This window comes from Mya arenaria, chromosome 5, assembly GCF_026914265.1.
Source record: "Mya arenaria isolate MELC-2E11 chromosome 5, ASM2691426v1".
Classification (NCBI taxonomy): domain Eukaryota; kingdom Metazoa; phylum Mollusca; class Bivalvia; order Myida; family Myidae; genus Mya; species Mya arenaria.
This window is the reverse complement of record NC_069126.1, coordinates 48,453,606-48,478,970: the sequence shown is the minus strand read 5'-3', so window position 1 is coordinate 48,478,970 and position 25,365 is coordinate 48,453,606. Positions and strand designations below refer to the sequence as shown.

General features: G+C 35.4%; 1 protein-coding gene across 1 annotated transcript in view; it reads left to right on the top strand.

The window, feature by feature from the left end:
- The window catches only part of LOC128235759 (uncharacterized), a 55,337-nt gene extending 30,326 nt beyond the window's left edge, over positions 1-25,011 (top strand). Inside the window, exons 9-27 of the mRNA XM_052950558.1 lie at positions 3,540-3,703; positions 7,404-7,535; positions 7,805-7,936; positions 9,586-9,714; positions 10,267-10,395; positions 11,270-11,398; positions 12,112-12,240; positions 14,402-14,530; positions 14,787-14,918; positions 15,216-15,344; positions 15,947-16,075; positions 18,495-18,626; positions 20,074-20,202; positions 21,022-21,159; positions 21,372-21,494; positions 22,995-23,120; positions 23,742-23,870; positions 24,247-24,387; positions 24,794-25,011. Of these exons, the coding sequence (XP_052806518.1) occupies positions 3,540-3,703; positions 7,404-7,535; positions 7,805-7,936; positions 9,586-9,714; positions 10,267-10,395; positions 11,270-11,398; positions 12,112-12,240; positions 14,402-14,530; positions 14,787-14,918; positions 15,216-15,344; positions 15,947-16,075; positions 18,495-18,626; positions 20,074-20,202; positions 21,022-21,159; positions 21,372-21,494; positions 22,995-23,120; positions 23,742-23,870; positions 24,247-24,387; positions 24,794-25,011 (2,599 nt within the window). The remainder of the gene's footprint in view (positions 1-3,539; positions 3,704-7,403; positions 7,536-7,804; positions 7,937-9,585; positions 9,715-10,266; positions 10,396-11,269; positions 11,399-12,111; positions 12,241-14,401; positions 14,531-14,786; positions 14,919-15,215; positions 15,345-15,946; positions 16,076-18,494; positions 18,627-20,073; positions 20,203-21,021; positions 21,160-21,371; positions 21,495-22,994; positions 23,121-23,741; positions 23,871-24,246; positions 24,388-24,793) is intronic.
- Positions 25,012-25,365: the final 354 nt, after the last annotated feature.

The window sequence follows — 25,365 nt, the reverse complement described above, 5'->3', positions numbered from 1 at the left end:
ATTATAATGTTTACATTTTCCTATAATAACGTTTTAATGTTGCTTGAACTCATTTATATTTTTCTTGGGATAAATCTTTTGAAGAAATAATACTTGAATTACCCAATATATTACATTTATTTGATTTATATGATGTATTTAATGACATAAGCAATCATGCTCCAGCTCATCGTAATATAACTGTCAAACAAACTGATCATATTTTATAAGGGTTAATTACCTTTATGTTTAAGTATTTAATATGTTTTTCCTAAATTTTACAACTAGTTAAACCACATTTTCTTTACTGTTGTTATGCTGTTTGTTATGGCGTACTTTAGTTAAAACAGTTCATTATAAAAAATAAGCGTTTCTTTTCTTACAAATTATTGATATAAAACGTGTTTTTACATCTGCTATTTGAAAATTTAACTATGTTTTAAACTAATTCTTACATTATAAGCACAATACATCAGTAAACATTTATTATGGTTAAAGAGAAAGTAGTCGATTCTCGCCTCGTGCCCATCGCGTCACAACTAAGTCATTGTCGTTTTGCTCTAAGTGAGCATCGAGATCTTCAGGACAGAGTTGAGGGTGTCGTTGCCAAGGCGAATCCGCTGACTCGTCTTCACTCGCTTCCACGTCGAGTAGCCGCGTTCACAGTCTGCAGTAGACGCCGGGATCAGAAGTCCGACAGTAGCGATGACAGGAAGGTCCTCTATTCCCGCCTTGAACGGACCAACGACGCGTTCCAAAACACCTTTGACAGTCAGTCTCCTCAAGGTCCCGTCAATATACAAGCTAACTAATCTGACAATAAATGGAGCGCATATTTAACAGCCTTCCTACAGGCAGATTAAAGATCAGTTTCATATTTCATTGCTTACTTTTTTGACTTGTCGCGTGCCGGGATGGAGCATGTCCGACCAATTAAGGCATGTCGGGAATATAGCTCTTTCTGTGTAGGCGCGTCGATACAGACACTCGATAAGGCCCTAGAGGACCTACTGTTTTTAAGATGCTGATAATAGCCAAATAAATTAAGATGTTGATAATAGCCTAAAACGTTTAAATTGACTTAGCTCGAAAGTGTTTTTTTTTTCTTTTTGGAATTGCCATAACAATGAGGTAAATATTAAACATTTTGAAAATGCCTTAACATTAATTGTAATTTTATTAACAAAATCGTTTAAAAACGTTAAGAAATGCTATTATTGTTCAAGTGAGTTTGAAGAACTTTCAAATCATTATATAAATGGTACATTATATTTATCGGTTTGGATCTCCTATCACAAATAAAGTAGGTCTTATAGATGCAATAGGCAATCTGACTTAAAACAATGTTTACAATAATAGTTGATTGACAAAACGATAATTGCTCAGAAAACGTGCTTTTTCTAAATCTCGCTTTATCTCGGTAACGCGATTACCTCAACAGGACTCATTTCATTTTTAATAACTGACCAATAGAGTGAATAAAGTCAATGCTGTATGACCATTGACTAAAGTCGAGTATTGAATACCACCACAGGACTTAACTTGGTTCGGTCTTTAAAAGCTAATCCCCTATTTGTGCAAAGTAACGGCTTAAGTAAAAAGTCGGCACAATACTGTTATTACAGGAAAAGCATTCCATTACGATACAAGACTTCGCAAATGGATTTTTTGACGGTACAGTAAGGTTCTTATTTCACTTCAATATAAAACATTGAGTACTTATTAAGTTGTATCGTGCTATTAGTTGTTTCTTGGTTGAGTGATAATATAATATAACACTTATTTTTTTTTTAAGTATTATTAAAGAAACTAAATGCAGAAGAAGTCTGTGACACTAAACATTGTTTTTGGACTTGTAGTTTATAAAATAAAAATGGTAAGAAACATCAGAAAGGCATATTTACTTAAAATTACAGTGGAGCTGTACGGGTTGCGCAGACAAAAATCTCGTTGTATACTTGTTCCGTGTTTGCGAGCATTTCTTTTGCTTTCGTCTATAAATTAATTTATATACCAGAACGGTAACAAGTTTTAGACAGATTAAGTTTGGGAGGTAGTCCCACCGTGCGCTACGAGTGTAGGCCGGGTGAGTTGTTTTACATAATTATATGTACACCATTTCATGTCAAAGCTTCGAAATTACATTTTCTGTCATGCGTTTCGATACAAATAACAACAGTGAAAATAAAAAAATCGATATTCCCACTGCGACAAGGAGTGTAAATATTAACTTAAAGAACTATATTTAAAATTAATTGCAATAACTTCCCCTTGATCAAAATTTAACACATCACTTTTGAACAAGACAATTATGCCCAAAATAATAATTTAATATTAAAAAGGTTGCATTTGTTTTACAAAGATATTTATTGAAATAAACAACCCATCGTTATTGATAACAAATGGTAATCCTGCTTTTCAGACATTTCCTTGAAGCTGAATGTACGAACATTTGCTTGCGTACAAAACAAAGTACAGACAAAAACAAATGCTTTCAGTTTTATCATCTATCAAACATATTTTATAAACTGTTCGACTCTCCGGAGAGCTTACAAAAAAATAACTGATAATATTTAAGAGTTTAATAATATTTGTTATAAGGATGATTAACCTTAATTTAAAACCATTAAATATGTTATTTCAAAAATTCACAACAAGGTAAACGATATTTTCTTAACTGTTGTTACATCTGTTAAAAGAAGTGAAAATAAGTCACGCATTTAAATATGATACAAGACTTTACAGAGTGGATTTTATGTCGGTACAGTCAAGTGTATTTTCACTTCAATATAAAATACAGTACCAGTCATACGCCGAGTATGAGTTTTATCGCGCTTTTGGTAGTTTTCTTACATGACGTATCTCTAAGTATCATTCAAATTGAGCACCTGTAGCATTTGGTAAAGGAAGTTATCTTCAGTTTTTTGTTCGCTTTTGTTTTCGAAGGATTTTAAATAATAGATTCCCAGCAAGGCTTGTGTACATATCTAGACGGACATAATCCCCGCGAAGTTTTGATCTATCAGGTTATACGAGTAAATTTACCAATACAGTCGTTAGGCCAAGAAAACGTACCCTGGAGTTTCTCAGGTACTTTTAAAAGGAAACATAATATGTTTTGTTATTTCAAAAGTTGTTCTTATGTAAAACAATAAGCCACTTATGCAATAAGCATATATGAGAATAACGCATATTAATGTTTTGAGCAAACAATTCGTTCGTTTTCATTATATCACTGTAGTACAGATATTCATTCATGCGATTGGTCGCAAAATAATTAAATTTAATTGACACATTTCTCATCAAGATTATCCTTATTTGCCTCAAACATAGGAAAAACAATTAATAATAACGAATAAAGCAATGAAACGGACTGGTAAAGTGAATTCATGTGGACGTATCTGACCAGAAAACAAATCCTATATAGCCATTCCTTAAGTAGCATGCTGATACATTTGACCTCTATTTACATATACCGCACGCAAGTTATTGAACGTTGCCATTGACAACATGGTTAAAAACAGTTACGTCACCTATTCGATGTGTCTATTGCTCTGCAGGCGGCGAAGCCCAAAGAAGACTAGTTTAGAGAGATGTAACCCGGGAGATAGTCACACGGTGCGCTGCGAGTGTGGGCTGGAAATCAGTGTGAAGTGTGAGTGGGGCTCCGCCATCAGTTCCACCTCTGGCACACCTGTGCTCCCTGCTTGTTCACCAAATAAAGGTACGCCTCTCGCCACATTCTAAAGATCATAACTTTCTTTTATAATATAATAGGTAAGGATCGGTAGTCTTGTGTAAAGATGCTTGACTGTCAACCGAGTCTGAAAAGGTTCGAATCTCTACCTAAACACTTACAATTGACCTTTTCCGGAGAGACATTTAACAAGGGTGCTCTGTGTGAGTGGTTAAGGAATCGGTGCTAGAGCATCACGTTTTTTTTTAACGACACCACGGTTTGTATTAAAAACATTGTACATGTTAGATGCTAAGTAAGGAAAATGGCTGACGTTATGAAGGGACTCTGTTTTTATGATCTATCGTATATGCCCATATGCATTTTGTGTATCGTGCAATAAGACGTAACCTTTTTCGGCTGCTTTTGAACGTCTCATCATTTTCAACATCATCATCGTTAGACGATGATGATGATGATGATGATGATGGTCATGATGATAATGGTTGTGGTGATGGCCGTGTTGGTGGTGGTGGTGATGATGATGATGATGATGATTATGATGATGATGATGTGGAGGAGGAGGAGGAGGAGGAGGAGGAGGACGACGACGACAATGATGATGATTATGATGATGATGACCAAATGCATCAGATTTTGTTGAATAAATGCAATCTGATAAAGTTAAATGAAATAAAGACCTAGCCATATATATTCATAACGCGTATTAATAAAGAAATGTGTTATATTACAAATAATAAGATTATGTTATGTATATAACCTTCAATGCGCACTGTCAAGCCGCTGTCGCCTACTTTCAAACAAGACTTGTATATAAGTATACTGATATATATTAATCAATATTTGGTTGGTAATATGTTTAATGGTTCTTCTCTTATATTTGATATTGTGACTTTTGTTGCGATTTGTTTATCCACTTGTGATTGTATTCGTTTAATATATCATGTATATTCATGGATAGGATTTTAGTAAGTATCGTGATTAAACTTAACTATCAAACACATATTGTACAAACTATTGAATGAATTCGCCATGCTTTTTGTTTTACCAAAGGTTATTTTAATTTTGCTAAACTTGTTAGATTTAACAAATCTATTTTTTTTAAACGAGAGATTGATAGTACTTGAACTGCGGATTAGTGTTTCACGCTCACGTCCTCGGCAAAGGGATATCCAGACGGATTCTGATTGAATCGTTTAGAAAGCTTCTGACGTTTACAACCATTCATTTAATCATTAACTGGTTGCATTAAGCGGCTCACGCCTATGCGCTGGCTAGCAAAGAGACGTCCGCGCAAATACTCACATAGTTATTCCTTTTATGAACAACAACTTTTACGTGTGCGTTCTTGTACATCGTACTGAAGGTCCTATATCAAAGAGATTAGCAATATCAACCTACGTGTTACTAGTATCTAAAAGCCATCATAGTATTTAACGAAGAATTACTGGACTGGGAGAATGTTCCTATATGGACACTTATATCTATATTATAAATCATTTTATGAACAAATCCACGATCAAAATTAGTCAATGCTTCAAAAATAATGATTCGAGTTATGTAACAATTATGTAACAATTGCCAGATAAACCCGTTCGTTACTGGGTGTACGAAATGGCAACAAAATATTTTCTTTCATACGTCAAAAAATTGATATCAGTTGTTTACCCAATTCATCCTTTGTAGACATAAGAATGAGCAAGATTTGATTGCCATTGATCTGCCAAATAAGTAAAGCAAACACTATTTAAGTCAGCAAATGTCGGGCGTTGTCCCGTTTTATCGTGCGGTCAATTTGTGATTTCAAACTTTTTTCATTAGTAACAGAAGAAGAGAACTGACTCGGAGACCACCTCTCCTTAAATATGTATGTTTAAACTTTTTTTTTCTTTCATTTAATTACGTCAAAATTAATTTTGATCAGAATGTTTTAATCATCGTAACATTTGTGCTATGGAACTACTGCAGTTTATGGAATTTAAATACCTATTTACCTTTTTATACTATACTTGTCAGAGTTACACTTTCTGTTTTATCGATGTCAGGAAGATACAAGTAAGTCTGCATTGGTTTATGTTAGATTTGTGATATTGGTCTTAAATATTGAGACGAAATTTTGAGAACGCGGAGGTTTTGGTATCAATGATATCTTAACTATCAAACATGACGCATTTTTTGCTCCTCTGTTTAGGCTTTTGTAGTAAAAGCATGAAATTCAACAAACTAATCAATGCGACTCTCCTACTGTTACAATGTCGTATTTTGCAAGAGGAATTTGAAAAAGTCTCAAGATAATAAGGACGAAAGGGCGTCATCATTTATAAAAAATATATATGTAATACTTCTCAATGAGAGGGAATAGAGCCGAAAACACGGCGTCTCTACATTTTGGCCGCCATCTTCAAAGTCAGGCTCAGAAACCTCACTTTACCGACACAGACTCTCTTTACGATGTTAAAATATACCAGTTTCTGTAATACCGATCCTGATAATCGATATGTAAAAAAATAAAATTACACTTTATTTTGCCACGCATATATGTATATCCATTATGCTTGAATTAACATGACACAGTAACGACACAATTGGATATTGTCCATTATAGAAGCTTTTTATAAATAAAGTCGCAAAAGTGAGTTTACTTTTTTAGTCCCGACGATAACTCTTTCCGGAGTTGAGCCCCGCCAATTAGACAGGGCAATTACACAACTGACGACGATGGCTCCGCTTATAATCTCGACCCCATGTGCTATGGAAGACAATAAAGGTGAACATGAGCTTCAATTTCTACCGAAATTGATAATTACTTTAGTAATATTAATTGTTTATATTTGCATCAATTACCTATCAAATTGGCATAACCCAGGCAAGGTTGCTGTTGTAAATTTGATTGTTTGGTAAAGCAAAATTAAACAATAACTATGTTAGTAAATGGCGTGAATGGCTCAATGCCTACAAGCGGGCATGCGCGAACCGCTGAATAACCCACACTATGGAACAAATCAAAGGTTAAATGCTACGTTGGCCGTCGTTTTCATCAAAGGGTTTCTACTTGATTGATGCGAAATCCGTCTGGTAAGCCTTTTTGTTGAGACATGAGATTGAACACTTATAGCTAATTATCTCTTCAAACTAAAGGACTGTTTCGAAACAAGCGATTCATCGATGATACAATTATAAATCAGTAAAATCGATATGCTCTGTAAAACCCAACAATATTCCTTTCAATTGGCCAATTGATATCAAAGATTTGGTCATCATCATGCTGTGTCATTGCATTGAAACTTATATTCGTACTCAAAAAGTGTTCAGGTTTCTTCCTTATTTCTTATAACAGCATGTAGCTAGAGACAACTAAATGCTTATCATTTTAATATATGTCAGGTATGTTAAATCCTCGGTATTGGGTTATAAAATGAGCTACATTGTAGTCCATTCCAATCAAATAACTAGTTCAAATCTTTGAAGTAATAGAATGCTGATCTTATATTTTTTTTATTATTTCTGATGTATTCATTTTCCAAAAGAAACTGAAGGAACATATTGAAATTAGATTAAAACGAGGATGCTTCTCGTTGTACTTTTTTCAGACCTCCATAAATAAAAACATAGCCAATTCCATTTAAAATTTACCGTAGTAAAAACTGATTGACTATCAAAATGATATTCAGTTATTTGAAAATGAAGACTATGAAAATACTGTCAAAATATGTTTTTCTTCTTTCAGAGACATCCGAAGCCTCAGAAAGACGAAAGAGCACCTCGTTAATATCGACAATCGAACGTTTGGAGACCGGAAATGCAGATCTGGAGTTCGTCATTGCTTCGTGCCGGGAACTCGGTCACGTGGAACACCAGGGTAGGCGGTTGAATAAACTGTACTAAAATGAATACATATATGATCTAACTTGCGTTGCCATATAATACAAACACATATGGAAGGAGTTTGACACAATTTTATGAATCTAGCCTTATACGAGCCATAACGAGTGTTAGAAAATGGTGTATACCAGTGGCATCATATGTAAGATTATGTTTATGATATGACACATAAGTCGACAAAGTTGATGATTTAATTATTTATCTGCTTAAATATTAGGCTCGATATCAAACTTTGTTTTGTTTCAGAATCGCTCGAGACAGTGCTGTCCCGCCAGGCTGTCATCAAGTGCCTCCTTGATATGATGCAGCAGTACGCGGCCCATAAGGATCTTCAACTGGCTGCCTGCTCTTCAATCCTTGTACACGTCAAACACTCAGGTACGGCATTCCTTTTACACATTGATAATTCATATTTAAGTGTTCCTTTTTTCGGCTCAGTACCCTATGGTCTTAAAGCGATAATTATGATTAGTGGTCAAAACAATAGTCTGTTGGTCGAATCTTCTTTCGTTCTTCTCAACGGCCAGCATCCAGGTAAGAATCTCCCATACCCAGAGGTATTGTAGACATTTTGATCCGTCTTGATCGTAGGATGGATAGATCTTTCAAGTTGGTCCGCGCGAAAGTTCCAAAATTGCTGGAAGTATTGTACTGAACTCCACATGAATGTACCAAAAGTCCCAAACTTATTATTGCATTAACATCGGTATGTTCTGCTCAGGTAAATCTAACACAGTTTTGCTATGATTTGATAGCGAGGGATATTGAAACTTTAAATCAATCAAAAGTACTAACCTTAGTTGTGCATTAACATCGGGATTTTGCACTTTAAGCATAGTTGTGGCCCTTTGAATTATTTACATAATGTTAATTAGTTTATCCAAATTTCCAAACTTATATATGGACTTATATGAAACTTTACCGCATGAATGATAAATGCAAAGCCAAGTTGTGCATGACATCGGCATTCTGACTGATTAATCTTTTACCGAGTTACGGCCACTTTGATATTTTACATATAGTGTTTTTTCCCTCGAAAAATCTCAAAATCTACTGGAGGGATCTTTACGATTTTTTTACATTGAAGATGAGTACCAAGCTCTTCATGTTTTTTTCAAGAAGGTGGGCCCTTAGATTCTTGATTTACATGAAATGCACATAGAGCCTCTTGTCTGCATGGTATTACCAGAGCATGATCTCATGGATTTCGTTTTACATTGGCACATTGACTCAGCATGAAAAGATGTGTGCTGCAAAGGTTTTTTTTCCAATCGCATTGAAGGTGGCTGACTGGCGTTCATATTGATTTTTTATGATCTCAAAATTGTCTTCACTTTATCTTTAAAACTTATTGAAGGTTTAGAGTGAACATTTCACTCTACTGAAAATATAGAGGAATGATATGTACCAATCCAGGTTGTGCATCAACATCAGCTCTGGTGTTTTTGTCACAGAGTTATGGCTTTTTCATTTTTGACATATCCAGATCATGATTGCATATATGTTTTCTACCTCGACACAGTGACTCAAAATCATAAGAAGATATGCGTTGCATAAAATGTTTTCAAGCGCATTGAATGTGGCTGATTGGCTGGCATATTGTATTTTCATGTTTTTGCTCAGTGAATTCAATGTCCAGTTGTCGGCATTTTTATTGCCAATATTCGATTATGTTCCTTAAATGCAAAACTATGTTTATTCCACAATTTTGATTTAAATTTACACTTGGAAATTCTTAAAAACTGAATTATTTGTTTTAAATTGAAGAAGTATATTGTTTTGTTTATGAGGTCACGAAGGCCAAAAGATACACGATTAAAAGTGTATTAGAGTATATTCAGGGTATGCTAATAAAGTTATGGTAACATTATATAAAATAAACTTTTTACTTTTGTGAAAAACATCGAGAACATTCCTAACTCGAAAGGTATATGTCATTTGCCCAAGATCGATGAAAATAAAGAAAAGAACATTGAAGGATTTACACATATCATACATACGATTGTTGTGCCCTCCTGTAATAACAGAAGCCAGCCTACACTACCTGTGTGTGAATCAAGGCATCGAGCGGCTGCACCACAACATGAAGACGTTCGGTGAACACACAGACCTCCTAATTGTGGTCCTAGATATTTTTGGATACTACTCATTCCAAGGTAGGCGATACATGTTGTCAAAGACCACAGCTATTTTAAATGAATGTTTAATATATATATCTGCATTATATACTTTCACTTTCAGTTACCATAAGCAACTATTTGTAATAATTTAAATTTAACGGTAAACTATCAAACTGCTACACATTTAAACATCCACTTTACATGGAATAAACCTTTGATTTGAATAAAATACTATGCCTTTCAATTCGTCTAGACCTTCTCAAGTAGGAATATTTCCTGCAGCATTTCATTCAGTCAAAATTGTGCTGAAATTGTGGCTCAAACATATGCACTATTTTGAGTGTTGTTACATCCGAACGAGAGGAAGATAACTGTGTCTTCAGCCGAATTGTTTGTTCATTATCCTATTTATTATTTTGGTAAAAAGCCGTACCAAGTATGTTGAATTCATCAAGCACTTTCTTTCGAAAATACTATTTCGCTATACATACTATTGTGGCTATCACATTTAAGGCTATGAGTATGACTTACCGAACCTTCGAAATAAGTGCAACTGTTCTTAGACATACAAAATACATTCCTGTACAGACGAGTGGCGTTGTATTCTGACGGAGAAGGTGCAGCCTTCGGAGATCCTGCGGACGATGGCGTGTCACGAGGGAGATCCGAACGTCGTCGAGAAGTGTTGTATCGTGCTGGAAAACCTCGCTCTGTCGGGTAATACAACTTGTCATTTATTATGCTACTATACGAGGGACATTCAATATGACATGTAACCTGCCCTATAATTTCCATATACTTTTTCTATGACCAGTAAATGCATCAGTCACAGTGGTAATTACATGAGTCAATAGAATGCACCAGCAATACTCATCAGAAAGGAATGTTTAATATCTGTGTCTTTTCCAAAAGGTAAACACTTTAAATATGTTGGACAATTAATGACAACATACGCACTTAAGTAACGAATTAATATAGCATAATATATTTTCAACTTTCCCCGATTATCATGATAGAGCCCATGGTCGTCATGGCAGGAGGGTTCTGTAAGCTTGCTCTGTCAATCATGAATTATGATACATTACTTTCAACTGTGTGGTCAGTCTATATTCTAGCAAACTAGCTTATTATGTATTCAATCTCCTAATAAAAATAGTTAAACTTAAGGGGAAGGTATCATGTTTTGATAAAGATAATATGCATGTATCGATTAATTACCGTGACAAAACTCAAGGTGTTTAATTCATGTTGTATGGTATGTGTTTTTGGCCAGTGGCCTGTAAAAAAACAACTACTAAATAAGACTTGACTTGGAGGGGATTAAATGTTATTGGTAAAATGTTTTGACGTTTTTGAAAAAAGACACAAACTTAATGTAAATTGCTCGTAGGCATACCTGCTTTTGTAGTATAGCAAGCGTTTATAATGTCGCTATAAAACGCAGTTTATGATTAAACCTTTGGCTACTGAGCTTGTTTCTGTAGTTTTTCACATAAATATTAATTTTAAAATGTTTTCACCGACCATGTTTTTTTAAGGAATCAAAAACAACTACACAACAAACAAGACATGAATTTATATTTTATGAAAGAGGACATTGCGCGGTCTATGATGTACGTTGGAGATGTCCACAGTATCCTGTCAATGATGTCACGCTACGATAAACACGTCGACTTCCTCAAACATTGCTGCACAACGCTAGGAACGTTAGCATCTCACGGTAAGTAGTGAACATTTGGGTAACTTTTTTTTGTTCAAATATGTTGTACCTGCTGATTCTCTTGGAACATTTACTTGATGCACACCTACTACAATATTGTTCGTAGTCATCTCCTTTGTCCCGCACTGAATATCTGTGTTACCCATAATAAATAATAGCAGATCTGCAGGCATGCAGTCGCTCACGTTAACAAACATTTTTGTTTAGTATTCTTGCACTATAGGGAGCGCATATACACAGCAAGCGGTTAATGAATCGGTAACATTAGTGACTGTTTGCCTCGACTTAAGCCAAATACTGTTTTTATGGACATCAATTCAGTTTCATCTCATCTCATATCCGTCTTGTTTTTGGTTAAATCTTTAGAATATTGAACGTTTTATTAAAAATAATATATATTTGAAATTGAATAAATTTGCATATATTTGTATATTTTGTTATACGGTATGCACATCAAAGTAAATTAAACGTTGTGTAAAGTTGAGTAGCTTTCTCTAACTAGTATACGGTTTCCTTTTTCAAGCAATGTCACATTAATTTTAGGCAGTTTGCTTTGTTTGTATATGCACTCTGCCTTTTTTAAATCTAGATCCAGTTCTGAAGAATTACAATATACTTTTATTGATTTTCGCTTCTTATCCATTCGACGCCATCTATAACAACATGAATATGTCTTCTGTACGTACATTTTAAAAATGCATCCATTTCTGCAGACGACACTTGCCAGGCTGTGTCCGAAGCTGGAGCCACGAGCGCTGTGATGTTAGCAATGACGTCATATATCACTAACCCGGAAGTACAACAAAGCTGTTGTTGGGCACTTGCAAGCTTGTCAAGGGCGGGTAGGTAACATAATAAATCAGAGTAAAAAAGAGTTGCTATTTTGTTGCTGGTACATTTTCATCTGAAAATGAAAGTAGCATGTATAGCTTAATACTAATAACAATTATAGAATATCATTAAAGAAAATGAATTTGTAAGTGAAAGTATCAAGCAACACTGTTTAACATTGTTTGATTTTTTTACTCATGTTATCTTGTCTAGGAATATTTCTTGGAGTTTAAATATACAGTCGAAACTCGTTGGCTCGAACTCGCTTGGCTCGAATTTCTCGTTGGCTCGAACTTGATTTAGATGACCGGTTTTTTATCCTGAGGGCTAACAATCCCGCTTGGCTCGAATTTTGGGACGCTCGAAGTATTTTCGCCAGTCCCTGGGAGTTCGAGCCAACGGGGTTCGACTGTAAATATATTTGATAAACAACATCTTGTGAGGGATACATTACAGGCGCTGAAATATATGACCCGTATAAGGATAGTAGCGAAAATATAGCAAGTTATTGGAAGCTCCAAGCCAAGGAGCCAAGCCTCGTGTCTTTGAGGGGAAACAGACAGCGGTGCTTCCGCTTTGGTAAGGCAGTGCCTTGAATTCCCGTTTCGGTACAACAAGTGATAATCCACTTCCTTCTCTATTGTCCAAGTGAGTTTTGCATGTCAGCATATGCATAAATGACACCATATGGCACCATTTGGCCTTAAATTTACCAATGTTTATTGTTTGGGACCCAAAACACGCCGGACAATTTAAAAGCAAATATTTTGGGTTTTCTGAAATGCTCCCCCTTGTAACGTCAAATCCCGTATCCTTTAGTCAAGGCACTGTCCTATCCATCCCTGATCACATTCATTTCCAAAGTATGCGTATTATGCAAATGGTGCAACACCGTATTCAATCGTTCCACATTGTATTTTGTTGACATCCATCGATCACGTGATATAGTTGAGTAATTGAGGTTCTTTATCAGTTTATATTATTCGTGTTAAAAGCCTTAAGTTGGGGTCATATTTACCTTAAATAAGCCTCCTATAACGTCTTTCAGGATCTGGTCATATTCTACATTTTTACATTTTTTTTCAAACAATATTATCGGAAACTTGTCACATGTTCTGGTTTCGTATTATTGTATACTAATGTTGATATTGTCAAATAGTGTATCCTTTAGACTTACCCGTCCCAGATCACATTTATTTCCAAAGTATGCGTATCATAATGTAACACTGTTGCAATAGTCAATCATTCCAAATCGTATCTCGGTCGCCCAAGGCAATCACGTAAAACAGTTGAGCACTTCAGTTTATATTAATCGGTAAGCTTGAATCTTAATTGTCTACAAGGTAATGGTATATCAGATTAGGGTTTTATTTTAAATTTGGAAAGTACTGATAACAGGTGGGACAAGTGTGGGATTGCGCTTGAAAAAAACTAGCTTAAGCCCAAAGTGAACTCGCCTTTCACGTTCAAGGCCACCATCATGTTTTTGACGAAACTATTTTGAAGCATGAGTATTTTGTATTTGTTGTTTGTACGCTTTGTATCTCTCGTTCAGTGTCTTTTTGGTCATGCCGTAGGCCTCTTAACAGGATGTCGCTTACATTATGACCATAACTCTTGTTCCTGTAACTTGTATGGTATCATAAAAATAAATACCGATACCTGAGTAGCTGTTAAAATGTCATCAATAGTATGCATGTGACGTATGCCCTATAACATGATCTTAGTCTGGCTTGCCCCTTTGGCATCCATTTATATAATCAAGCTTTGCATGAAGCAGATATTAATAAGTTTTTAAACGAGAAACACACAACGTAAACATCAACACCGCCAAACCCCAAATTAACCAAAATATCTTCATCAATAAATTAATTTGAACAGTCAAACTGTATTTTCTACTAGCCGTTATATCAAGCGCGAAGGAAGCACCTAATGTTATCCCTTTCTTGATAGACGCACTTGCGGATTAATAAGATGATGCCGCACTTAAAATGGAGACCTCGACCCCTATTAATACATTTAAACCTTATACCGTATGGCTCTTGAGGTCCAAAGGTGCAACAACCCCTACCCACCGAATGTGTGCCCCTTCTAACATCAATTTCAGGGACCACCTTTAGACGCGTCCTTGAAGATATGATCTCACAGACAATGTTATGAAAATAATTTCAGACTGTGTCTGCATGGAACTTCTAAATATTGACGCGTTCGGCATGCTGCTCAAGGCAATGACGTCGTTTCCGCAAGATTTGGCCATCCAGGAATATGGCTGCTGGGCCCTCTGTAACCTCGTGGTCATCGGTATGCTATTAAATACGGAAAGGCAACTTGTTGGCTTATGCTTAAGGTCAAATGAAGGTATCCAATGTACAAATGAGTTTACTCTTTCATTGAGCATTTGGTAATATCTTTATTCCTGGTGACCCCATTTAATTTTAATTAGTATCATTTTAATTGTCATATAACGAATAAAAATAAATGATTTAAAGAAACATATTCAAAACAAAATGAACAAACCCTGCATTTAATGCCTCAGTGATATATAGATAATTTTCAGCACCGGAACTTGAGGAGGATGCTTGCCGGTCGGCCCTTGTGCTGCTTTTGGACAGTACCCAGATGTTCATGGCGAATGTAGAACTCATTGAACATGTCTGTTACGCAATCAGCACGCTGGTTGCCGTCAGAGGTTCGTCATATAGGTCATCATGACGTTACGGTGCTGTCGTAGGCAATAACATGCATTACAATTGTCAAGGATATTTTTTAACATTTGCTATGTCTAGCCAAAAGGCTATCAGCTATGCTTTTTTAATCTATTCCGTTCCCACCTGGGAATCACCTCAATAACAGAATGTATTAGCTTACCGTATTTAAGTCCGATGACAAACTGCAAAAAAGTATTAAAGAAGTATTTACTTTACGCTAGCTCATGTTCATGCAGCTCGAACAGATTTTGAGCCTTCTAATATTTTCATGGTTACAGAATGCGTACACGTGAACGTTGTGAAGAATGACGGCATCAGCAAACTTATAGATTTAATGAAGAAGTACGACGACAACGTGGATATCCAGCTCCACAGCTGCAAGGTGATAGGAAACCTAGCTGTCAATGGTGAGTTTAAAGACGAGAAATGTGTAAAGAAAATTATACTTTATTTATCAAGTTGTATGAAGATGTGTCATTTTTATTTCCGTATCGCGTTATTGTACCCATTTTGTGATATAGATGTAGAATTGTGACGAATTTTTGTATGCGTCGATATGAAAAAGGATACTAGTTTGATTCTACTGCATTATTGCCAAGAAAACATCAAGAAATGTCCAAATTATTTACCTAATACCTACTTTCAAACATTACTAATTAATTGGTTACCATCAACTTAGTTATACACATAGATATCGGTATAGATTAAGGTACACTATTTGTTTACACTGGACAGCGACATTTTTTTAGTTTATATTAAACTAGATTTTGTATTGTAACCTTTGTTAATTTGGTGTTCTGATGTAACCCTTGAATTTAATTTTTTCTCGAACAGTTCCCCACCGTCCAAAGTGTTTTCACATTGAGAGTACATAATTCAAGTTTTGTAGTGAAGGACTGTATTGTAAATTGTTGATGTAAATATGGTCACGAATTAAGTTTTGCTGTCTTATTTCGAATATAAGGATGTCATCAATCAATCAAATGTTTCATTTCCATTTTTGTTTCAGACAATTTCCGGCGTTATGTGGAGGATATGGGAGCCTCGGAAGCCATCATCTCATGCATGCTTGGGCTGGAGAAGAACGCGCTCATTCAGTCCACTGGCTGCATGACCCTCACGAATATATCAGCAAAAGGTACGCTACTGTATGGGATATTCATATACAAGGTATGCATACCAGGAATATATCAAACCACATCATAGGCGATGCAATGGTGCATGTAAGGCCTGTAGAAGAACCCGTTCATACAGTCCAATACCTACATGACCCTTACAAATGTATCTTCAAAAGGTACGCTTCTTTATGAAGTATTGGTATACAAGGTATGAATACCAGGAATATTTGAAACCAAATCATAGGCGATACATCGTGCATGTAAGGCCTGTAGAAGAACCCGTTCATACAGTCCAATAGCTACATGACCCTTACAAATATATCTGCAAAAGTTATGGGGAACATATAGCCTTTGAATTTCGCCCCTCCCACTCACGTTTAATGTTTAAACGAAGTTACGTTTGAAGAGAAAATACCATGTATTTCATTGTCATGCAACAGCATTACCATACTTGGTATACTTTCGGAAATGGCACTTACCATACAAGATAAAGAATCTTTATTTAAAGTCGGGTATGTGTTAACAAGAAACATTAGCTTAATGAGCTATTTTCCGACATGAATAACAAACATACATAACATATCAAATAACAATAACAATGAGCTTGTGACCTGGAAATAAATGTATATATGTTAAAATGAACACATATTGGAGCATGCATACACATAAAAATAGGAAAATAGGATTAGAGCATCGTAAACAGTGATAACACAAACAAGTTTTTCCGGCTGTACGGCCAGTCCACACGCGCACGGTTCCACTAGTTGATATACCACTGTAAAATGGTTAGTTGTTTCAACAGTATTACTTAAAGGGTAATCATATACATTGAAGTAGCAAAATATACAAGGGAATAGCAGCTTTGTACATCGATGTGTAGTTTGTAAAAAAACAAAATAAAACTTATTATAAATCTGGCATGATAGGAAAAATACTTTGCAAGTATTGCTTAGAGGAGGTATGATATGTATCATGTTATTTTGATATTACACCTATCACTGTAAAAGAATGTTAATTGAAAAAAATGAAAAAGTAAAGTCGTAACACCTAAACAAAATACTTGCCGAAATAAAAACACAAGTAGTTGTATGTGTTCGACAAATGGTATATAAATTTACACAATCATAATTAGAAGTTAGCCCATGTAGTTAAATTTAATAAGTTGTTATTTCAGTCAAAGTAATCCGCTGAAATCTTTTTCTGGTATTTGAATCCCATATCTTGTCCAGTGGTTGTAAGCCATCCCACTGAAAACAAAACTCCTTTTCCGTTAAGACAAAGGATAAAAGATATTCAGTGCAACATCTTATAGTTCTCAATTTCTTCTATTTTTCAAAGCAAAAAGGTATTATTTACACATTGAACATTTACAAGAGGGACTAGGAAAAAGGATGTGCCAAAAAGGAACGCAAATAAAGTATAACTGTATGCGCATGCCATATGGAATAGGATGAAAAAAGGAGAGAAATGTGTTGTTTTAGGAAACACAAACAACTCACAATGTCTGTTATTGCAATTCTTGTTTTCTGACCAAATAAGCTACTACGACGAACGAGTCCCAGCCGTCTCAGGGTTGGAATGAATTAACCACTTCCGCTGTCAAATCAGCCCTCCCACATATGACGTAAAATGAGTTATGAAGCAGATACAAAACTGTTATTACTTTTTAGCAGCAATTAAATGTCAAAAGCGGATGTTTGTGGCATATTTGGTGTGTTAATTTGAAATAAACATCATTTTTTTACAGAACGAGGTAATACCATTAACACCTTTATTTTGGATACGTAGATGGAGTTATATTTTCCATGATTTGCTCGCATATTAATTAAGTAAAGGACACTCCTGCCTAAGTTTGAACGCGAGCTATATACCAACATAATTAAGACAAATGCTTGACATTTATCTTTCTGTATTTGTCAAATTATCAAGCAATGCCTTCTCAGAAATTATCTCTTTTCTCGTGTTATAAATAACGGAGATCCATAAAGAAGTTGCTTATTTTGCACAGAAATTCATAATATGTCAAAATATGCACTATTTAGGAAATACATTCTAAACGGAAAAAGGGTTATCTTTTTTCAACATTGATTATTTAAATACTGCTTAGAATATCGTTCATCTAAAAAGAGCAGTGTACTATTAGTATGAATAGGTTGGTCGGTAAACGCAGTGGTTAGCACGCTCGCTTCCACCAATACAAACGGACTCGAATGGGCTCGATTCCCGACCCGGGCACATATGAGTTCAGTTAGTGCTCAACAAGCTAGATAAGACGGTAAACTCCGGATTCTCCGGTCTTAATCACAAGACAAGACACCACTCTCGCGTAACACAGTTGCCTAGCATAAGTGAATATTATTTTCTTCACAGTCATTGTAAAACAAACAAAAATTAAAATTATAATATTACATATTAAATACTCTGCTATAAACATTTCAGTGGCAGACAACAAGTTCCGAATCCTGAAGAACGGGGGCGTACATGCTGCACTGCGTGCCATGGCGGCCTTTAAGGAGGACGAGACAATCACACTGAACGCGCTGAAACTACTGTGCAACCTACAGGAATCGGGTATGCTCGCTTAACAAGCAGTCATTGTTCTTCAGTCAAAGCATGTTTCTCAATGCTCCGGAGCGCCTGCCCATGATGATGAAATGAAGTTTGCATGCTACAATAGACTCTCGTTACACTTTCTTTCATGACAAAATCTACCAAAGGTGAACACGGCAGAAGAAAATAGATCAGAAAAGACTCCTTTGATATTCATATCAAAATCAATGTAAGTAGGCAATAATAACCATCACACTTTCGCAGCATGAATTTACGACTAATCACATCTATAGCATATTAAGTGAAGATTGTTCTCAGATATCATGTTGTTATCGGGTATTTGAACGGCTAGGAAAAACATGAATTTCCAATATCAGTGATTGTAGACTACTTTAAAAACCAGGGCCAAAATGTTAAACGGAGGACAACATACTGAAACTGAAAACGGCGCGTATATTTAGAAAATACATTACATTTTAAAACGTTCTGGTCATTCATATATAAAGCACGATGTAACACTTTTGTGTGAAAGTTGTTCAACAAAAGTTTTGTTGTCAGTTTTAGATAAATGTGTTATTAAATAGCACAACCGAACAGTACAAAGAAAAAGGCGAAGACCGGATCAAATTTCTTGTATAATGTTACACCTTGTTCACATTAGGAATATTGAACTGATCGTGCAAGGTAACACTGTATTGAATATTGTATAACGTTTTTTTAATCACACTTATGTTTGGTATTATACAAGGAATAAAGTGCAGTAAATCTCAATGCTCCATTATTCCAAATCATCTTAATCGTAATAGGTGAATTTCTTGCTTCAGCTTATTTTTATAAGCCCAAACAAAGTTTATCAAGACCATACTTAATGTCTTTAAAGTATCAAAACTCATTTAACAGACAACTTGAAACACTTTTTACCAACAAATAAATTGTGTTTCTTAACCCTGTTAAATGACTCAGACTGTTCGCGAAATTAGGGCAGTGTGTTTGTGTAGAAGAAATGGGCTTTGCTGATAACCCTAAATGGGGTAACGAATCCGTTTAATGATTCTCCGACCCACAAATAAGCTATTACTGGATTGTTCCATTTCCTATAATGTTAATGTTGATGCTTGGTGACCAATAACAATGTTGGTGTCATTTGAAAAAGTAATGAAATTCTAATTTCTAATATGGATTAAATGTATATTAAATGATCAAAACTTTTGGCAAAAGTACACAATTTGTGAATATATTGTAATTTGCATTTTATACTTTTTTAACGGACATTTACTGCAAAGTAGCAAGTTTTGTAATCTTTCAATGCCAAAAATGTTTGTCTTACTGTTTCCAGTATAGTTTTCAACTTAAATCCTCTGTCAGTACGTACACTCTTTTAAAATGACACCAACATATTATTGAGTCAACGGGCTCCGAGATCTGTTTTATTTAATGTATACTTTTACATTGAACATGGTACTTACAGACAAAGGTTGTTGGTGGATAGCGGAGGAAAGCGGCATATCTGTGATCGCCATGTCACTGAGGAACTTCCCCAATTGTTCAGAAATCATGGCGTTCGGCTGCACATGCCTAGCTAACCTGCCCAGGAGAGGTGAGAGAGTTAAGTTCATGGAAAACGTGTTTAAGTGTTCAAATAAATTTCGGACAAAACATAACATACGAATGGCATTCAGTATGAAATACAACTTAAGATTTTTAATTAATATAAAAGATAAGGCCTTCCAATTTCGTTATGTTACAAATTATCTTTTTATAATGAATTTATACATGCCAATTTATAACTAAACACAAAAAAACACACACTCATCTTCCGGATGTTTTCGGCTCTGCCACACCTTTATTTACATTTATAAACAGATATGAAATGTTAATAAACCTGTTTAAACAATCACGTTGAGTGATAGGAAGAATTTTTAACAGCAAGGATATTGCAGTACATATGGAAGTTTTGGTTTTGGCCTCGTATTTCTTAATATTTAGGGCATTTCAACAGATGCACTTATAAAATGTGACCTATTTTGTAGAAATAGAAATACGAATGATTTAAACATTTCTTAACATTGTTTATATACAAGACACTTTCTAATTGGAATACTTTTACGCAAAATATATTTCGACAACAACACATAATTATTCTTTTCTTAAACATGACAATAATTTCATAGTTTCATCACCAGGAATTTTACTTTTCGGATTGAGGACACTGTTCATGGATATGTAAAATGTTTTTACTTATTTTGGATAAGAAATACTCAAATATATGATGGTGCATTCCCCGTTCTGACAAGCTTATGTTTAACCTAACATCGTTTAAAAACAGGCCACAAGAAAGTTCCCATTTTGATTATACACGTAATAGATCAAAGCTTTGCTTAAGCCCAACACGCTTGATGTCACCTATAAATTTCAGGTATGAACACCGTTGCCCTTGGTAGCGCCGAGTCGAGCCTACTTTACCTTCGCCAGCAACACTCTCTCAGCACGGAAGTAGCCTTAGCTCTATGCTCATTCTACGAGAACGCGCTCAAGGCTGGTCTGTGGTTGTTTGGCATTATTAATATCATTTACATTTTGTGTTGCTGCATAATTTAAACGTTTTGATTTTCAATGAAAATGCAATTGAAACTGATCGCATTTCTGAATGTAACCCCCTTTATTGTTGCTGAATATAAATAGCCTCGAGTGCAGTGTAACCACACAGATGAGCTTCTTTAAAAGTATGGAGAACTTTGGTTTATAAAATAAAGCTTTCTTTTGCAGGTACGGAATGTGGAAAACTGGTGACCTCGGTTGCCATGGAAACCATGACCCAGATAATGCAGGATTTCGAAGACATTGAAATTCAGGTGACGGGGTGTCAGATAATGGCTCAAGTTGTGCTAGGTAGGTCACTGATCCATGCTTTATTTAAAAGTATTATTTGTTGCTATGTGCAGGCATTAAATGACCATTTGTTTGCTGTGTAACCTTATTATATGGGCGATATATGGGGATTTGACTGTAAAATTAATTGAGCAATATATTAAATAGAATAACTGAGGCATGTCAAAATATAAGGAAAGGAATTATGTTGAACACTGGCCCTGTACATATTTTCCAAAAGTACGTTTCATCTGTTTAGAAATACATCTTTTAAAACTTTTATTTGATTTCTTATCCTTTTCCTTAGACATGCATTATTGATTCCATTCAGCCAACTGGTCAGCTAAATATACAGACCAATCAAAACACTTAGTTTCTAATCTGTAATCAAAAAGATAGGATAAGATAATATCATCTTATTTTACGTCGGTTACATTTAAACAGAGTAACATTAGCTACAGGCTATTGTCCGACAAAACATGATTATCCAGTAACTAGCAAACACACGTCCTGTTAAACGGGTCGAGGTGTACGGAGACTGTTTATAAAGTCATTGATGCACTAGTGTTATATTGTTGGAAATCTTGGTGTATATTCGTGCATATGCAATTGGACTGCCAAAACGTGCTGTCGTCTCTCCTCTAAAGGGCTGAGGAATAAAGACAATTTCAAAAGAATGTTGTCAAATTCAAACTCTAAAGCAGGAATATTTGTCAAAATCTCCGGGGTCGGGCCTTCGAATATCCCTTTTAAATAAATAAATAGCCTAGTCTCTATATACCCAGACTTGCTCTACTGATATGCGGCTGTAAGGGAACGAGGAATATTTAGTCCAGATATCTAATATGACCAAATGATGCCATTGATAATATTACAATGGTAACTATCTACTCAAGACAGTTTCATGTTCTGTATTAACTATGATGTACCAGGTACAGTCTTAAGCACAAAATTAACATATAATATCAAATACTTACTAAATACCAATAGTATACATCACACTTTCACCAGAACTAAGCTTACAAATTCATAGAATTGACTGTTTGAGCTTACTGACAACACCCTGTTTGATTGTGTAAATTCTGTACTGTAAACATTGATATGCAATAGTAAATAAGATAAAGAATGACGTGATAGAATCAACAATAGTAATTTTGACAGTCGGTGTAAACCAGTATTTTTATAGAACAATTACAAGTCAATTGGATACATTAAAATCCTGTGCAATACAACGGACTCATATTGGCGAATTGACAAAAACCAAAAACCCAACCAATATTTACCGTTGACGAAGACTATACACAACTATCGATCAAGATGGCGAATAACGTTTCAAGATTCCCGGATGACATCACGTGACTAAACAGTCAAAACGTCCATAACAGAAACAGTCATAACGAACCCGCTTACATCTATATATATCCTGGTGGCGGTCTTACCGTTTTGGTCGAAATGCCGCATATGATGAATCAACCACTGTCATAGTCTCATTGATTGGTGCATCAGTATGATATATTTCAGGTGAGCACATGAAGCTGCTTAACCGAGGGGTGCTGGCATCTCTCGTCTCCACTATGACTAAATACATCTTAAACGAGGACATACAGGCTATAGGCTGTGGAACCATCTCTTACCTATCCGGATCTGGTAAGTTTCATTAAAACAACCTTAGATGTACATCTATTTATGAGATATTTCACTCGTTACCAATACAAATAATTACTTATGATATTGTAGTATTAGTTTATGACCAATATACACTATAGTTTTCTTTATGAAAGGATTATCGACATCTCAAGCCACCATATCATTAACAGTTAACTTAAACGACACCAAATGGTTAAAAGTACGGACAACACAAGCCATATAAATCAGGATGTCACATCGCATGTATATGCAATTGTAACGTTTAGGGACCAGGCAAATACTATGATCTAATTATGTGACACAAGGATCAAAAGAAAATACAAACAACATACTAAAACACGCAATAAACATTCATTTATTTTAAGATTATAGGTTTACTTTATTTAAAAAACTTGACATAGCATACGCGGAGCGTCACTCAAAGACTGGACTTTAAGATACAACCTCATCTTTTTTTTTTTATTCAAATCAGTTGAATATTTTTAAAAAAAACACAGTGCCAACTATATATTTAGCTTGGGTATTCGATGAAATGTAGACGTGTTATGGATAAGAGAGTTTGAGAGGAAAATTCGTCATATTTAACACCATATATAGTATGTTTCATTATTCAAACTGCAGTCGAAGGCATGGAGACGCTAGAAGAGCTGTGTTGCTTAGAGGTTGTACTGGAATGTATGCGCACGCATCCCTGCCACGCCCACCTACATGGCGTCTGTCTCCTTGCAATCGAAAATATGTGCAGAGCTGGTAAGGAGGGATTTGATAATATAGAGCTAGGTTGAAATTGTACAGAGGTTCATTCGTATTTCATTTATGATGTTGAATCTAGTATATCTAGTGGCCAAAACTTTAAATAGAAATTAAAGCGATTGGCTTCACACCATGCTTTAAGCCAGAGATCATATATGAATTTTATCCACATATAAACACAACCGTGTATATTACTTTGTTATTGAAAAACTATTTGCTATATGTAAGAAGTTCGGTATTGTTAAATTATAACATTCAATGCGGTTATTTCAATAATTTTCATGATAATGTAAGTGAAATCAAATGCAGCAGAAACAACTAGATACATTATCATACATCATAAGTTTTATCGTATAATCCTTACTTTTTTCAGACAGTATAAGGGGTAGTAACATACAGAACGTTTGTGATGCTGTCTCCAAGTCAATGAAGGCCCACGGAGATAACAACGAAATCCAACTGGGTGGTTGTCATATCCTCTCAATTATTGGCTCAGGATTTCACCGACAAAATGGTACATATATAGTAAAAGTAAAATATTCATGTTTGTGTACTTTATCCATCGCTCGAGAGTTATTATTATTTCCCTTCTGTTCTATTCGAAGTTTTTGTGTTTGTACATGTGTGTATTATCACCATGACCATGTGTGCAATGGCCATGGGCATTTGTATGCCGATTTTGCCAATATTTTGTTTAGGTAAATTGATGAATGCGCTCCTTGAGTAAACTTGATAACTATTATTTCAGAAATATTTCTCAGTAAAAGACAATTTTGGTTGTTCCTATCCAAACATACTTGCACCCGCAAACCAGTTATTTATCCGAGCGACCAATCGGTCTATTCCTTACCAGCTTTAGTAATGTGTCTTTTAAACATTTCTCATATAACATACAAAATTTTACTTTTTCAATATGCCAGTTCAAAAACGCAAGAGCGTCGACTTCCTGGGACCACTGGTGACGGTCACACACCGGAAGAGCGTCACAGAGGAGCTCCTTGACGTGGCGTCTGCTGCCATTCATCGGCTCCGGAAGTTCACGGACGTTGTGTTGGATGACACCGTGGAAGGCGACAGCGAAGCCTCACAGACGGAATCAACCTCAGAAAATGTCCCAATCGATAACGATTATCCGTAGCGGTCGCCTCTAGTTGGGATACCGTTGTTTTTTTCAGTTAGAAGACTAGTTAAAACCTTCTCTACTGTGACCCACTCCCAAACCAAAGGTTTTGCTTTGGTTGTGCATTGACCCTAGTATGAAGGACCTTTACAGATAAGATCAATGCCACAGTGTATATACCTTCTCTTTGAACACAAACATTTTTGGCACTTAGCTAGTAAAAATACACCGGAAATTGTCTCTGTTACATCTGATGCCTTATTCAATATAATCATTATCCTTAGTCATGCATCAGTGATTCCATTCAGTGCATTGGTCAATTATTCACAGTCCAATCAAAATACGCTGATGTACTCTTATATCTAAGCTAAA